The 15,608-nt window shown below is 43.8% G+C and overlaps 1 protein-coding gene across 1 annotated transcript; it reads right to left on the bottom strand.

Moving 5' to 3' along the window:
- Positions 1 to 1,422: 1,422 nt before the first annotated feature.
- On the bottom strand, positions 1,423 to 7,496 carry LOC133252739 (spermatogenesis-associated protein 31D4-like). The gene is made up of 4 exons (XM_061425617.1): positions 7,212 to 7,496; positions 6,448 to 6,493; positions 5,814 to 5,874; positions 1,423 to 5,537 (listed from the first exon to the last, which is right to left on the bottom strand). Exons 1-4 carry the CDS (start codon positions 7,407 to 7,409, stop codon positions 1,478 to 1,480), a joined length of 4,365 nt encoding a protein of 1,454 aa, XP_061281601.1. The 5' UTR covers positions 7,410 to 7,496; the 3' UTR covers positions 1,423 to 1,477.
- Positions 7,497 to 15,608: the final 8,112 nt, after the last annotated feature.

The raw sequence follows: 15,608 nt of genomic DNA, 5'->3' as shown, positions 1-15,608 counted from the left end.
TCTTTCTGGAAAAACTATCTTAAGTGCTCACTAGGCTACTCAGCAGATTTTTGAGTCCCAGTCTGCACAAGTGAAATTGTCCTTCCTCTCTAGACGTCCTTGTAAGGGTGGGTGTGTGTGCAGCCTTGGCCAAATTAAAAGGTCCATGGTGAACCCCAAATATCTATAACCCCAGGGCATAGTTCTAGGACTCACCTCTGGTTCATGAGCTGCAGGTATTCTGGGGGAGGTCTACCAGGGCTCCACCAAGACTATTATTATCAAAGGTGGCACCTTAATCCTGATTGGTGAACTATACACACTAAGGGCAGTATCTTGTATATTGCCATCAAACAATGGCAAGATGGAAGGAAAGCACCACGATCACCTTCATCACCTTCCCCAAAGAGGGGGATGCCATCTTGATGACATCATTGGAGATGCTGTTTCAGTACTCTAAGATGCCCTCATGCCTTTCTGATATAAACCATCAGTGTGCTGTGCTGTTCTCTGGTCAGCCTCAAGCATGTGGTGCTTGGATCAGATTGAGGAGTAGGGGAGCAGGACAGGGTCACAGTATGGGAATAATGAGGCATTAACCTTTGTTCCACCAGCAAGTATATTCTTTAAGATATCTCACTTTAAGACATCTTTTCCTTACTCTCAGCTGTATTTTACCCTGGAAGATAGGTGACTGCCTAGTCAACATTCCTACCACTGACAGCTGAGTGGTGATTTTGCTCTGTAAAAAAAATTCACCAATTGAGCAGCCTGAAAAAAATACCCAAGGAAGGGAACTACTTCCCCAAAGTGTCTTTCTCATAGGGAAACCTCAATGTCAAGTTTAAAGTATGCTTTCCTGACCAGAACATGACATTAACATGACCCACGTGAAACAGATTCTTAAGCAGGTTTTATGCTGTTCCTGGACACTTTGGCAACCAGCCCAGCATCCAGTACAGTAACATCCACACCCACACACTGCCATTCAAGGGATTCAGCTCCAGGTAGGAGCCTCTGGTCACTGAGTTCTCAATAATGATTAAGATTGATTTCTTCTTCAGGATTATTTTCAGAAAGTAAACCCATCCTTAAGCCTCTTCAGATAGAGAAGACCTGTCTTTTTCCTACTTCTCTAAAGGATGTAAAACATTCAGTGAGGGAGGTGTGTGGTCTACTATACATTTTCTTTAAGGCTAAGCTAAGAGGGGCAGGAGACAAAGCCCATCTCCTCAAACGTCATCAAGGAGGAAATGGTCTTTTGCAGAGGGTGGGAGTGGGGGGCACATGGTATCTGTTTCTCAACAAGAACTCCAGAGGGCTGGTCACCTTTGCACCAAAGCCAAAGGAAGCAGTAAGTAAGAGCAAAACTATATTCTTCCCTTAAATATAATCCCTGAGTTACCAAACCCATGCCTCAACATAGTACACAGAAAAGACATCTTACTATTAGAGAAACATTTATTGGGAAGGATCAACATTCTCCACAAGGAAGGAATTATTTTTGGATGGGAAGTTTTCCTCCTTGGAAATTCTGGAGAAGTGTTTTCTGTCTAAACAGTAGAGACAGATCTCTGAACACAGTGCCTTCAGCAGTGGTGGGCGCAGCTGGACGGGCCTGGCCAGCTTGACACCTGTGGGTGGGGCGTGGGTGGGGCACAGGCTCCCTGTGGGGCACTGGTGGGGGATGTTTCTGATACAATTGCTGGTCCTTAAATGCCACAGCTTTCTGGGGCTGTCTTTTCTTGTTTCTGATCTGTCTTGTACTTGGAGGATAGCTCTGGCCAGCCAAGATAGCTTCTTGGTGGCAGGACTTGGTATTTGTCACTTTAGAGGGAACCTTGGAGTTGAAAGGATGTCCCCGGACAGGCTCTGTGTGGACCTGTACTCCAGCCTTTTGTTGAGATTGCCCAAAGTGCACTGGGGAAGGAGGGTCCTCTTGAGAGCTAGTGACATCTAATGCATGCCGATACCCCAGTTTCTCCTCTAGGAACTTCCCGATGTCTGTCATGATTTTCTGAGCCTCTGTTGATCCAGTAGCAGCAGCTCTACTTTTAACTAGGCCTCTGCTCTGCACGCTTGATATGGGGCTGCCCTTTTCCTGGGGATCTTCTTGCCTTTTGCATTTTTCCCCAGGATAAAGCCACTGCAAAAAGTGCTTCATTCTTTTTCTGATATGGCCTTCAGGAAGAGACTGTCCTTTCTTTGAAAGGGTCTGGGAAGACTTGCTCACAAGCATCTCCTCTAGTACCATCTCCTGAGGAGGGAAACTCTTCTTCCTAAGCTGGGATGTCCCCAGCCCTGCATCCCCTCCACCTAGCTCTTCTGCTCTGCACCCTGGGGAGCTCACTCTCTTCACAGTTGGTGGGAAATTCTTATCCTGGCACCTCTGGAAGCCCTGCTTAGGGACCCAGGGTTCCTGCTGCTGTTCCATCGTGATTCCTCTGTCCTCCACATGGACATGCAGCACCTGGGATTCTCCTGTGTCCCCACCTGAGATGCCCTGGGCAGGAGTCAGTGAAGCCTTGTAAGTCAAGTTATCTGAAGCAAGGGACATGTCCGTGGGTTGGCCTTGAGCTTGGCTCTGCTCCCTCTTCTCCAATCTAAACTTTAACTCATCAAACAGTTGTTCTTTAAGGGATAAGCATTTAGGATCTAGGGGAACTGGTAGTTTGGGTGGGGGGCTTTCAGTGGTCACAGTAGTTTCTACTTTATTTGTTATTTGGGAGCTCCCTGACTTGTTGGTTGTCAACATGTCATTCGTTTTTAATTGAAGAGTGTCAAGCTCCTCAGCCTTGAATATCTCCCTAGACAGTTTGGGCATAGAAACAGGTTCTGACTTCTCCACCTTTTTGCCCTGTTGCATTTTTCCTTTATCACTGGAATTCACACTCTTATGCTTTGGCTCATATCTGGCTCCAGATTGCTTTGCAAGCAGCTTTCGGGGATATCTATCAGCTAGTTGCGCCTGTCTATGACTTCCTCTCCCTGTGATGCAGAGTGTTCCCACTTTGTCTCCATGGAAAGATTGAGAGCTTCTTCTAAAGGACTTGGAGCTCCCAAATTTGGAGTCTGCCTCAGAAATCGCATTGGTTGAGGAGGAAAAACTGGCATGGGACAAGGACTGGGATGAGGCATCTTTCAGTTTAAAAATTTGTATGGATTCAAGGACCTTGGAAGGAAGGCCCCACAACATCCTCATACGAAACCTTTTAATATGTGCTTCCAGCATCTGCTGTGCACTGGGATCAACAAAAGTCAGGTCCTGGAAGGTATTCAAGGAATAGGACTCACCCACTGATGATGTCAAACTTCTCTCTTTTATTTTGGTGTGGGATTTCGCAGAAAGAATCAATGTTTGCTTGATGGCATGCCATGAACTATGCACAGTCCCAGGGAGTCGACCCTCATTTATTTCCTCAAACTTCTTACTCAAATGTACTTTTAGGACATTTTCAAGTTGTAGACTCTCTGCTGACACCCTTAAATTTTTCTCTGAGAGACTCATGATCTGACTGTTTATGTTTTTCTCAGAGTCACACCCCAGATCCTTATCTGAAGAGCTGTTTGGGTCTTTCAACAGGTGATCTTCCTGTCCATTCTCTTGGCTATGTTCCTGATCTTTCCCCACATCTTTCTCTAGCTGGAGCATTTCCGAGCTTCTCTCATGGAAGCTTCCGGGTTGAATCAATTCAACATTTACATGTTTGCTACTCTGACCCTTAAACACAGAGATCAGTGAGACTCCATCACTGCTTTCTGACTTAGATGCCTCTAAAAAACCAGTTGGAGGCAACATCAGTGACACAGACTCTTTGATTCTCCGGGGCAGGCCCCACCGGTGTTGAATGAGCCTCTTTCGAAGGTGATGCTCTAGTTTCTTCCGAAGTTCATCACTGAGAGCAAACTCCCCAGGAAGAATGGAGACTGAAACATGGGCCTGAGGGTGCTGGTGGTGAGAAGTGTTAGGAGCTAATGGACAGAAGTCTTCCTGAGATCTTTGGATCACAGAGGGTAAACCCCACAAACTTTCCTGTTGTTTCTGCAACACGTTCCATTCCAGCTGTTGAATTTCAGATGAGGAGAGAGATTCTGATTCATTCTGAGGTCTATGGAAATACACTCCACAGATCCTAATCTGGGGTAGAGGACCAGGTGGTGTGACCAGGAGTGGGGATTTTGGGTCAGCTTGGGACTGGACCTGAGTGAGAGGTAGGGGCTGAGACTGAGGCAGGGTTTGAGGCAAGGATTCAGGCTGAATCTCAGGCAAGGACAGAGGTTGGAGATGGGGAAGTCCTGGGGATTCTTGGCCTGTAGAGGCATTTGAGTTTCTATTGAAAATAAAGTTTGAGGAATTGTCACTGGAGATATCAACAGCAGAGGGCAAGGACTCACTGTGTAGAGATGGGAGACCCCAGAAGAGCTGGGTAGGTTTTTGCTGTAATTGGTCCTCCAAGGTCTTAGGATATGGGGGTTGTTGATGCACAGGCTTATCAGCAACTGACTCTAACTTTATCCCTGAGGAATTTAGTTGATAGTCTGGCCTCAATTGTTCTGGAAAAGAATCTTTTTTCTTTTCCTTTTCTTTCCACATCAGGAAATCGCTCCTCTTTTGTACTTGTCTCTCCAGGAGTGCCAGGACATCAGGGCTGAGACATGAGAGATTACCAGGCTCTATGAGGTTGGCTGCAGGGTCTCCGCCAAAAGAGGCCTCTGAAGAGTGGAGGGCGAGAAACTCTTGATTGAAATCACATTGTGCCAACGTGGAAGGGATTAAGTCTTTGGCATGAGCTTGCCACCAGGAGAAGTCTGAAATTGACAGGCTTGAATGATCAATGCCTGTGAGTGTTGGGACATAAGTGGACAACATGCCAGGGCTTTCGGTAGGCAAATTCTCAGGAACAGGTGTCAGTAAGATGGCAATTGATTTAGACTGAGTGACAGTTAAAGTGCAGTCTGGCTGTGGTAAAACAGACAGAGTTGGTGGTGCAAAAGAATCAGCGGGCTTCATTGCTTGGGACAAATCTGATAAGCGGTTGATATCATGGGAAAGGGTGGGGTCAAGGGAAAAGATGGTATTCAGAGACAAAGTGGCCTCTGGTGGGAGAACAGGATCTGCTGTCTGCATGTCATGTGGTAGGAGAGGGGGAAAGGCAAGGGGTTGGGGTGAGGAATAATCTACTGGGAATTCGGAATCCAAAGAAGTAAAAGGCTCTAATGCCAGAGTGTGACCCAGTGGTGAGGGTGACAGAAAGTCAGCTAAGGGGGTCATGGAGCTAGGTGAAAGAATGGAGGGGGGCAACGGGGAAGGCTCAGGCAGAGAGGCTGGTAGTAGATCTCCCGGAGAGACTGCTGAGAAGGCAGGGGACAGAGTCAATGATGAATCGGCCACAGGAGCTGTGGAAGCCAAAGGGGACATAGAGGAAGCAGAATCTTCCAGGGTCTCCGGGAACAGCAACCAATTGACTTCAGCAGTTGCATTATTACACACCTCACAGAAGGGATCTGGACATAAGAGCTGACGAAAGCGGATGGTATCATCATGCTGGCCCAGGTGGCTGCAGGAGACAGGAAGTACAAAGATGCAACCAGGACCAGAATAAGGAAAGGGCGACCTGCTGGCCTGGCAGGGGTGGGCTGGAGCCTGCTGCCACTTTATATTGCTCCACATCCCTGACTTCACAACATGCTCAATAACCCTCACCTTAAGGCCTTCATCACATACTCATTCCTATGCTACCCCCTCCCGTGACTACAGTAGGTTGCACTGAATCCCAGGAATTGCAGAGAACATACTAAGGAGGGATCAGGAAAGAAGGGGAAAGACTAGTCACCTTTTCAGAATAGAAATCAGCTTCGTTTTTTCCTCTGTTTCTATCTGGTGAAATCTCCAACCTGCGAAACCAGGAGAGTGGGTTACATGTAAGGAAGGTATAAGCATAGGTATAATGTAAGAGTCCCCTTACGGGAAACCCTTGGGATTCTAGACTCTGAAAGACCCAAGAATTAGCAGATGAGATCAAATGGTCAATTACTTTATATGTATGTTGCTTCACTTGTAGTACTTTCACATGCCTTATATCTCCTGTGATGCTCAAAACCACCATGTGAAACACAGAGATCAGTGTGGCCTCAGAGAGCAATCTGATTATCCAGGAAGTCAGAGGACTTATACAAAGTCAGGACACAGACGTTCTGACTCTTGACATCTCACATGGCCACCTGTGGAGAAACACCCATTGCCCAGGTCCATCATGGCTTCATGCCGAGCCATGAGAAAAACAGGGAATCCAAGAAGTGTCTCAGACTCGGACTGCCTCCCCATGAGCCTCCTCCCAGATACCTCTGGTTTCTGAGAGAAATGGTATCTAGCCACTGACATCATCAGAGGTCACGGACCTGGGATCTCATGGAAAAGGCGGGAAGAGTCACCCTTGGAGAGATCCGGTGAAACAGGCAGAGCCTTACCTTTCAGTGTGACACCTTTCCTTCTCCTCCTGGTTCTGCTCTGACACTGAAAATGAAAAGAATGAAGTGCTGAGGCTCATTTCTCTCAGTCCTCTCTAGAAAACTCAGATATTCATTATCCAGGAATAATATGACTCTAATCTTTGTGTCCCTTCCTTTTGCCAATTTTAAAGGTTTAAAATGTTTTCAACTTTTTTTTCTTTAAAAAACCCAGAGAAAGACTTTTGTCTCTGAAGCCCACCCTTGATAGTCTCAGTCAGAAGTCACCTGCCCAAGGAGGGCATAGCATCTGAGGCTAAAGTCAACATCTGTGTCCCTCAGATAGGACTTTGGGTCCTGAAAACTCAGACTTCAGCCTCTGCTCTGGAGGCTCTCAGAGGCTCAGCACTGCTGTCCTGACCAGCTCAGCACAAAGGAAGGCTTGGTCAAGTGATGCCTGACTTGAGAATGTAACTCATGATCAAGCATTGGGGAACTCTTCTCCTGCAGAGATCCAAAACTCTCTAAATAACCCAACCCAGGGCCACAGAATTATGTTTGGGATTTTCTCCTGGAATCCTCCAAACACTCAGCTGGTCGGTGGGCTTCAAATGAAAGCCTTAGTACTCCCTGAACCACTGGCCCTGCCTAGTTTTATCCTCTCCTTGAAATTCCTATCTTAGGTGTCTCTCTGACCCAACCAAACTCATCTTAAAATGTGGAATAGAAATGGAAACAGCAATAAAGAATCTCTGTTGGGGGTGCACCCAGGGTTACTTACTTACCTTTTGGATGCGTTTAATTTTACAGAAGGTTGGTAAACATGGAAACCCCACCAGGTACCACAGGAACAGAAGGAACAACCCCAGCCCACACAGGAAAATGAGGTCAGAGTCAATATCCAAGGAGGTGGAGCCAAAGCTCAGACATGGGTCAGTAGGGCTATTCAAAAATGAGAGAACATTCCATTTTCTGAATTCCATTGTCTGAATCACAAGGCTGACGGAGATTACTGAGCACTGAGAGTGCAGTCACTTGAATATAGTCCCAAGCCTGCATCACTGAGAACTCAAGAGTCACAAAGGGTTTCTGAGGGTGGGGGAGGGGACAACATGAAGAGAATGCATCCACCGCCCCTCCCCCATCCACCAGCCTAGCAGACAACTCCACCCCTCCTGGGCCTTCCAGGTCCCTCTGCCCTACCCTGCCATCATATTTTCCAACTCCAACCTTTCATGGCTTCATATATTCACATTAATAAAATTTTCTACCTATCCCATCCATAACCCAGATATTACCTAGGATCCCTTTACTGTTTGAGAAACTTGACTTGGGTCTCACCAGTTCCACTGCCTTAAAATACTGTCTGGAATTTTTGCTTGTACACCTTTACACTCAGGATCATCATCATCATCATAATAAATGTCACTCAGTTGTGTCCAACTCTTTGTGACAGTCCATGGAATTCTCTAGGCCACAATATTGGAGTGGGTAGCCTTTCCCTTCTCCAGTGGATCTTCCCAACCCAGGGATCAAATCCAGGTCTCCCACGTTGCAGACAGATTCTTTACCAGCTGGGCCACCAGGGAAACCCAAGAATACCGGAGTGGGTAGCCCATCCCTTCTCCAGCAGTCTTCCTTGCCCAGGAATCAAACCAGGGTCTCCTGCATTGCAGGTGGATTCTTTACCAACTGAGCTACCAGGGAAGCCTCAGGATCATATATGTCCTTAAATCCATCTTTCCTACACAATGTTTTTGCTACAGGAACCCAGATATAGAACTTAAAAGTTCTTTTATCTAGTTTTGTGAATGTTAAATGGGAAAATTTGTTTTTTGTTTCAGTCAGCCTTTACCATCTTGAGTCAGTGGGGTGTGACTCAAATAATTAAAATGAATAATTCACCATTCAATATTCACAAAACTAGTCCCTATAAGATAAATGTAAATAAACTTTCACATGATCTTGAGGATAAGTCTGTAGCAGTTATTTTTCTAAAGTTAGTAAAGGTTAAGCTGCATAAAGATTTTTAGGACATGCTAGACACACGCAGACACACACAGACACACATACCCTTTGACAAACCAACCCGGTGTTTTCAAATCTAAGAATAAAGTGTTTCTTCACTTCAGTCTTTCATCTTTTATTTTAACTCTACTTTTTTTTATTCTACCTAAAATACAGACAGTCCTGCACTCTACATCAATTTCCTAACATGTATACAAACCCCTGTCCTAGTCATTTTGGGCAACTGTAACAAAATACATTTGACTTTGTGCTTAAACAACACATACTTATTTCTCATAGTTCTGAAAGCTGGAGAGTTCAAAATGAAAGCAACAGCAGATTCTGTGTCTGGTGAGACCCACTTCCTGGTGATACAGCTGTCATCTCTCTGCAACTTCACATGACAGAAACAGAGAGTAAGAGAGCTCTGTGAGGTCTCTTTTATAAGAAGAGCACTAATTCCATTCATGAAGCCTCCACTGTTATGATCAAATCACCTCCCAAAGGCCTCATCTACTAATGCCATCATATTGGATATAGGATTTCAATATGTGAATTTGGTGGGACACAAACATTCTGTCAGAATGGTGATACAGGTTACACTCTAAGTCCCGTAGTGACAGGGTGGGACCTAGGAGTATCAAAACTTAGGGAGAAATCAAGTCTTGACGGCCTTACCTGATTGTCTTTGTGGGCCCTATAAATATAATCTTTTCCAAAGAGTGCCATTCCCCCACCACACACACATACACACAATGGTTGAGAAGCTCTGCTCTATTTAAGCATCCCTATATATGTTGAAAATCAACAACTAACCATGCTTTTTTTCAGGCTTCTCTTGTAAGGTTTAAATAATACCAGTATTTCCTTCCCTTCTTTCTACATCTTCCTTTCTAATCTCTTTATCTTCATAACAGCTGTCCTCTGAACTGTCTCCTAATTTCTCATGTCTTTCTTAAACTGTGATGCCCTTTATTTAACACCCATGGCCTAATACAGTTACTTGATCTCCTGTGAAGGGGTGAGACAGCCTTCAAACCTCCAGAGTCTTCTTTCAATTATGCAGGAACAGGTAACCTGCCCTAAGTATAAAATCTGCAAAGAGGGGCTACTTCCTTCTCACCTTGATATGCAGCCTCAGTCTAGTTTTCATTTAATAAATATTTACTGCTGGAAACTAGGAGACACAAGTACCTGTAAGTCCTGGTCTCAGTCCTTAAGGACATCATGGTACAGTTTTAGGGAAAAGCCCTATGACAGGTCAAGATTTATATAACTGCACAGGTGAGGTCCCCATGGCATTTGTGAATTGCCAAGTGATCTCTGGAATAGACCAGAGAAGGGATAGACGCTGTGGGTGGTAACTGCCCAGACATATTATGCTCCTTAGGAAAGTATCCTTGCATGCCTACCCTCTCCAATTTTCTGATACAAATTAATGATTCTTTGAGAAGATGGTTAAAGAAGAACTTTTCTATTCTAAAAGATCACCTGTTGCTTAGGAATTCTTACATACATTTGTATGCCTTATGTTATACCTACAAGAAATTTCAATAAAAAGGCTTTTCCCAAAATGTTAATGATTCCTTTTCAGAATCTGATAGAAACTCCTTCAAAATTTAAAGAAACAAAGGATTAAATGTACAATGTTTTTTAAGTTTGTTTTTAACTTTTTGTACCAACCACAAATGAACTCCATTGATATTTAGTAGGAGAGGTTTATAGCACTTATCCTTCTTAGACTAATATCAATTATAAATTTGTCTAAGTTGTAAAACATTTTGCATTCAGTGATCTCACTGGATTTTCACAAACATCCTGTGATATAAACAGACCAGGTACTATTATGCCATTTTATCAATGAAAAAATTGAAGCTCAGAGGGGGAAGTGACTTCCCTGGATCATTCAACAAGTAGTAGAGCCCTGACTACCAAATTCCTCACCTTCCCAATGCTTCTATTTTAAAAAGGAGAAATGTGACTTCTTAAAATAAAAAATATTCCCTCGTCCTAAAATTAAATCTGGTTATGGGACTGAGAACATTCACTTTGTCCATGAAATGTTGCCAAATTTGGAAAGTAAAGAAAACTATATTTGACACCCTATCCCCTCTTATGTACCTTTTCCTTTTCATTCTTTGCACCAGTATCTTGATAGGTTTTCTCTATTGTCCTCTTAAAACCTGCTTTCAAGAATCCTATTTCATATGACTCATGGTAAGGAATAAATTTTAAAATGTCCTCCCTTCCAGGAACACATTTCATACATTTTGGCCATACGAAGGGAATGGCACCCCATTCCAGTACTCTTGCCTGGAAAATCCCATAAACAGTGGAGCCTGGAAGGCTGCAGTCCATGGGGTCGCTAACACGACTGAGCGACTTCACTTTCACTTTTCACTTTCATGCATTGGAGAAGGAAATGGCAACCCACTCCAGGGTTCTTGCCTGGAGAATCCCAGGAACAGAGGGGCCTGGTAGGAGGCCGTCTATGGGGTCGCACAGAGTCAGACATGACTGAAGCGACTTAGCAGTAGCAGCAGTAGCAACACCAAACCTTTGTAATAAAGCTCTCACTAGAACATTTCAGGTAGCCATCCTGAGGTGGCAGTGCTGACTTTCAGTAGAGTGAGATCTTCTCCTCTCTACCCAATGACATCTTCCCAGTTGACCTGCGTCACCACACAGAAGCCTGCTCCCAGATTTCAGGCTGGACATAGTTATGTTATCACCAAGGGGGAATATTTTCCAAAAACTCTACTAGAGTAATGTGTTGCTATCGGAGGAGACTCAGTAGTGATGTCATTCACTTAGGATTGTCACATGTCCTCAGTATTCTCCCTCACATCCTGGTCACTGTCCCAGGGATGGAGGGAATTATCTTTAGGTTACTAAAAAACCTGAAGAAAAACAGATTCTAGGGAAGGATCCTTTAAAACTGCACTTAAATCAGTAGCTTTAAGATGTTCTTCATTCACATACACACCTTACAGTCATTGAACTCTTGTCGTATTTCTAATAGAAATATCAAGAAAATGAGTCATTGCTTCTGCCCTCAGACTGGTCAGAGTTCAGTAAGTAAGACCTGAAAACAACTAAAATAAAGTGATATGATAAAAGAAGTAGAATAAGAACACAATGAGGTACTTGTCTGGTGGTCGGGTGGCTAAGACTCTGAGCTCACCACACAGGGGGCTCGGGTTCTATCCCTGGTCAGGGAAACTAGATCCCACACGCTGCAACTAAGAGTTCACATGCTACAACTAAAGATCCTGTGTGTCACAACTAAGACCCAGCACAGCCAAATAAATAAATACATAGGTTTTTTTAAGAGCATAATAAAAATACAGATAAGAGAGCAATTAATTCTTCCACCAGGAGGGAGACGAGAAAAGGCAGGGAAAATTTCAGAGTTGGTGCCAACTGAGATGGGCCTTGTGAGGTCACCACCTCCTCCTCTCCCTCCTTCCCCTGGCCTTCTTTCTGTTCTTTACCCCCTTTCTCCTCATCCTCCTTTTCTTCTTCCTTCAGACTTTTATTTTTTAGAGCAGTTTAAGGTTGATAGCAAATTTGAGCAGAAAACAGAGTTACCATGTGTGATCTGACCTTCCTCATACCCCTCCACCCACACACACAGCCTCTCCCACTATCAACTTTCAGCACCACAGTGGGACATCTGTTCCAACCAAACCTACACTGACACATCATTATCACCCAGAGCCCATAGCTTGCATGAGTTTAGACAAGTGTCTAATGGCATGTATCTACCACTGCAGTACCATACAGAGTAGTTTCACTGCCCTAGAAATCCTCCATGCTCTGCCTAGTCACCCCATTCTACACCCCCTGGCAACCACCAACCTGTTTTACTGTCTCCAGAGTTTTGCCTTTTCCAGAATGTCATATAGTTGAAATCATATAGTATGCATGTAGCCTTTTCAGATTGGCTTCTTTCACTTAGTAATATGCATTTAAGCTACCTGCATGTATTTTTGTGGCTTAATAGCTCATTTCTTTTTGGGCTTAATACTATTCAATTACCTGGGTGTACCACAGTTGATTTATCCATTCAATTGGATATCTTGTTTCTTGTCAGTTTTGACACTTATGAATACAGCTCCTCTAAACTGTTTCTAAAGACCACATTATTGAGGCATAGTTCACATACCATACAATTCACCCATTAAAAGTGTACAGTTCGATGACTTTTAGTATATTCACAATGTTGTGCATCCATCATTACAATCAATTTGAGAACATTTTTATCATTCAGTTTAGTCGCTCAGTCGTGGCCAGCTCTTTGCGACCCCATGAATTGCAGCACGCCAGGCCTCCCTGTCAATCACCAATTCCCGGAGTTCACCCAAACTCATGTCCATCCAGTCGGTGATGCCATCCAGCCATCTCATCCTCTGTTGTCCCCTTCTCCTCCTGCCCCCAATCCCTCCCAGCATCAGAGTCTTTTCCAAATGAGTCAACTCTTCACATGAGGTGGCCAAAGTATTGGAGTTTCAGCTTTAGCATCAGTCCTTCCAAAGAACACCCAGGACTGATCTCCTTTAGAATGGACTGGTTGGATATCCTTGCAGTCCAAGGGACTCTCAAGAGTCTTCTCCAACACTACACTTCAAAAGCATCAATTCTTTGGTGCTCAGCTTTCTTCACAGTCCAACTCTCACATCCATACATGACCACTGGAAAAACCATAGCCTTGACTAGATGGACCTTTGTTAGCAAAGTAATCTCTCTGCTTTTTAATATGCTATCTAGGTTGGTCATAACTTTTCTTCCAAGGAGTAAGCATCTTTTAATTTCATGGCTGCAATCACCATCTGCAGTGATTTTGGAGCTCCGAAAAATAAAGTCTGACACCATTTCCACTGTTTTCCCATCTAATTCCCATGAAGTGATGGGATCAGATGCCATGATCTTCATTTTCTGAATGTTGAGCTTTAAGCCAACTTTTTCACTGTCCACTTTCACTTTCATCAAGAGGCTTTTGAGTTCCTCTTCACTTTCTGCCATGAGGGTGGTGTCATCTGCATATCTGAGGTTATTGATATTCCTCCCAGCAATCTTGATTCCAGCTTGTGCTTCTTCCAGCCCAGTGTTTCTCATGATGTACTCTTGCATAGAAGTTAAATAAGCAGGGTGACAATATATAGCTTGACCTACTTCTTTTCCTTTTTGGAACCAGTCTGTTGTTCCATATCCAGTTCTAACTGTTGCTTCCTGACCTGCATATAGGTTTCTCAAGAGGCAGGTCAGGTGGTCTGGTATTCCCATCTCTTTCAGAATTTTCCACAGTGTATTGTGGTCCACACAGTCAAATGCTTTGGCATAGTCAATAAAGCAGAAATAGATGTTTTTCTGGAACTCTCTTGCTCTTTCGATGATCCAGCGGATGTTGTCAATTTGATCTCTGGTCCTCTGCCTTTTCTAAACCAGCTTGAACATCTGGAATTTCACAGTTCACGTATTGCTGAAGCCTGGCTTGGAGAATTTTGAGCATTACTTTACTAGCGTGTGAGATGAGTCCAATTGTGCGGTAGTTTGAGCATTCTTTGGCATTGTCTTTCTTTAGGATTGGAATGAAAACTGGCCTTTTCCAGGCCTGTGGCCACTGCTGAGTTTTCCAAATTTGCTGGCATATTGAGTGCAGCACTTTCATAGCATCATCTTTCAGGATTTGAAATAGCTCAACTGGAATTCCATCACCTCCACTAGCTTTGTTCATAGTGATGTTTTCTAAGGCCCACTTGACTTCACATTCCAGGATGTCTGGCTGTAGGTGAGTCATCACACCATCATGATTATCTGGGTTGTGAAGATCTTTTTTGTACAGTTCTTCTGTGTATTCTTGCCACCTCTTCTTAATACCTTCTGCTTCTGTTAGGTCCATACTATTTCTGTTCTTTATCGAGCCCATCTTTGCATGAAATATTCCCTTGGTGTCTCTAATTTTCTTGAAGAGATCTCTAGTCTTTCCCATTCTGTGTTTTCCTCTATTTCTTTGCACTGATCACTGAAGAAGGCTTTCTTATCTCTCGTTGCTATTCTTTGGAACTCTGTATTCAGGTGCTTATATCTTTCCTTTTCTCCTTTGCTTTTCGCTTCTCTTCTTTTCACAGCTATTTGTAAGGCCTCCCCAGACAGCCGTTTTGCTTATTTGCATTTCTTTTCCATGGGGATGGTCTTGATCCCTGTCTCCTGTACAATGTCACGAACCTCCGTCCATAGTTCATCAGGCGCTCTATTAGATCTAGTCCCTTAAATCTATTTCTCACTTCTACTGTATAATCATAAGGAATTTGATTTTGATTTAGACCTGAATGGTCTAGTGGTTTTCCCTATTTTCTTCAATTTAAGTCGAATTTGGCAATAAGGAGTTCATGATCTGAGCCACAGTCAGCTCCTGGTCTTGTTTTTGCTGACTGTATAGAGCTTCTCCATCTTCAGCTGTAAAGAATATAATCCATCTGATTTCGGTGTTGACCATCTGGTGATGTCCATGTGTAGTCTTCTGTTATTATCACTCTAAAAAAGAAACACTGCTACACTTAGCCTTCACCTTTCAATCTCTTCACTCTCCCCAGCCCTCAGTTCAGTGGCTCAATCATGTCCAGTTCTAACTGTTGCTTCCTGACCTGCATACAGATTTCTCAGGAGGCAGGTCAGGTGGTCTGGTATTCCCATCTCTGTCAGAATTTTCCACAGTTCATTGTGATCCACATAGTCAAAGGCTTTGGCATAGTCAATGAAGCAGAAGTAGATGTTTTTCTGGAACTCTCTTGCTTTTTCCATGATCCAGCAGATGTTGGCAATTTGGTTCCTTTGCCAAATCCTGCTTGAACATCTGGAATTTCACAGTTCACATATTGTTGAAGCCTGGCTTGGAGAATTTTGGGCATTACTTTGTTAGCATGTGAGATGAATGCAATTGTATGGTAGTTTGAGCATTCTTTGGCATTGCCTTTCTTCGGGATTGGAATGAAAACTGACCTTTTCCAGTCCTGTGGCCACTACTGAGTTTCCAGTAGTGGCCACAGGACTGGAAAAGGTCAGTTTGCTGGCATATTGAGTGCAGCACTTTCACAGCATCAACTTTTAAGATTTGAAATGGCTCAACTGGAATTCCATCACTTGCACTAGCTTTGTTCATAGTGATGTTTCCT

This window comes from Bos javanicus, chromosome 8 (genome assembly GCF_032452875.1).
Source record: "Bos javanicus breed banteng chromosome 8, ARS-OSU_banteng_1.0, whole genome shotgun sequence".
In the NCBI taxonomy this organism is placed as follows: Eukaryota; Metazoa; Chordata; class Mammalia; order Artiodactyla; family Bovidae; genus Bos; species Bos javanicus.
Note: the sequence above shows the minus strand (reverse complement) of the source record. Positions and strands in the feature narration are given on the sequence as shown.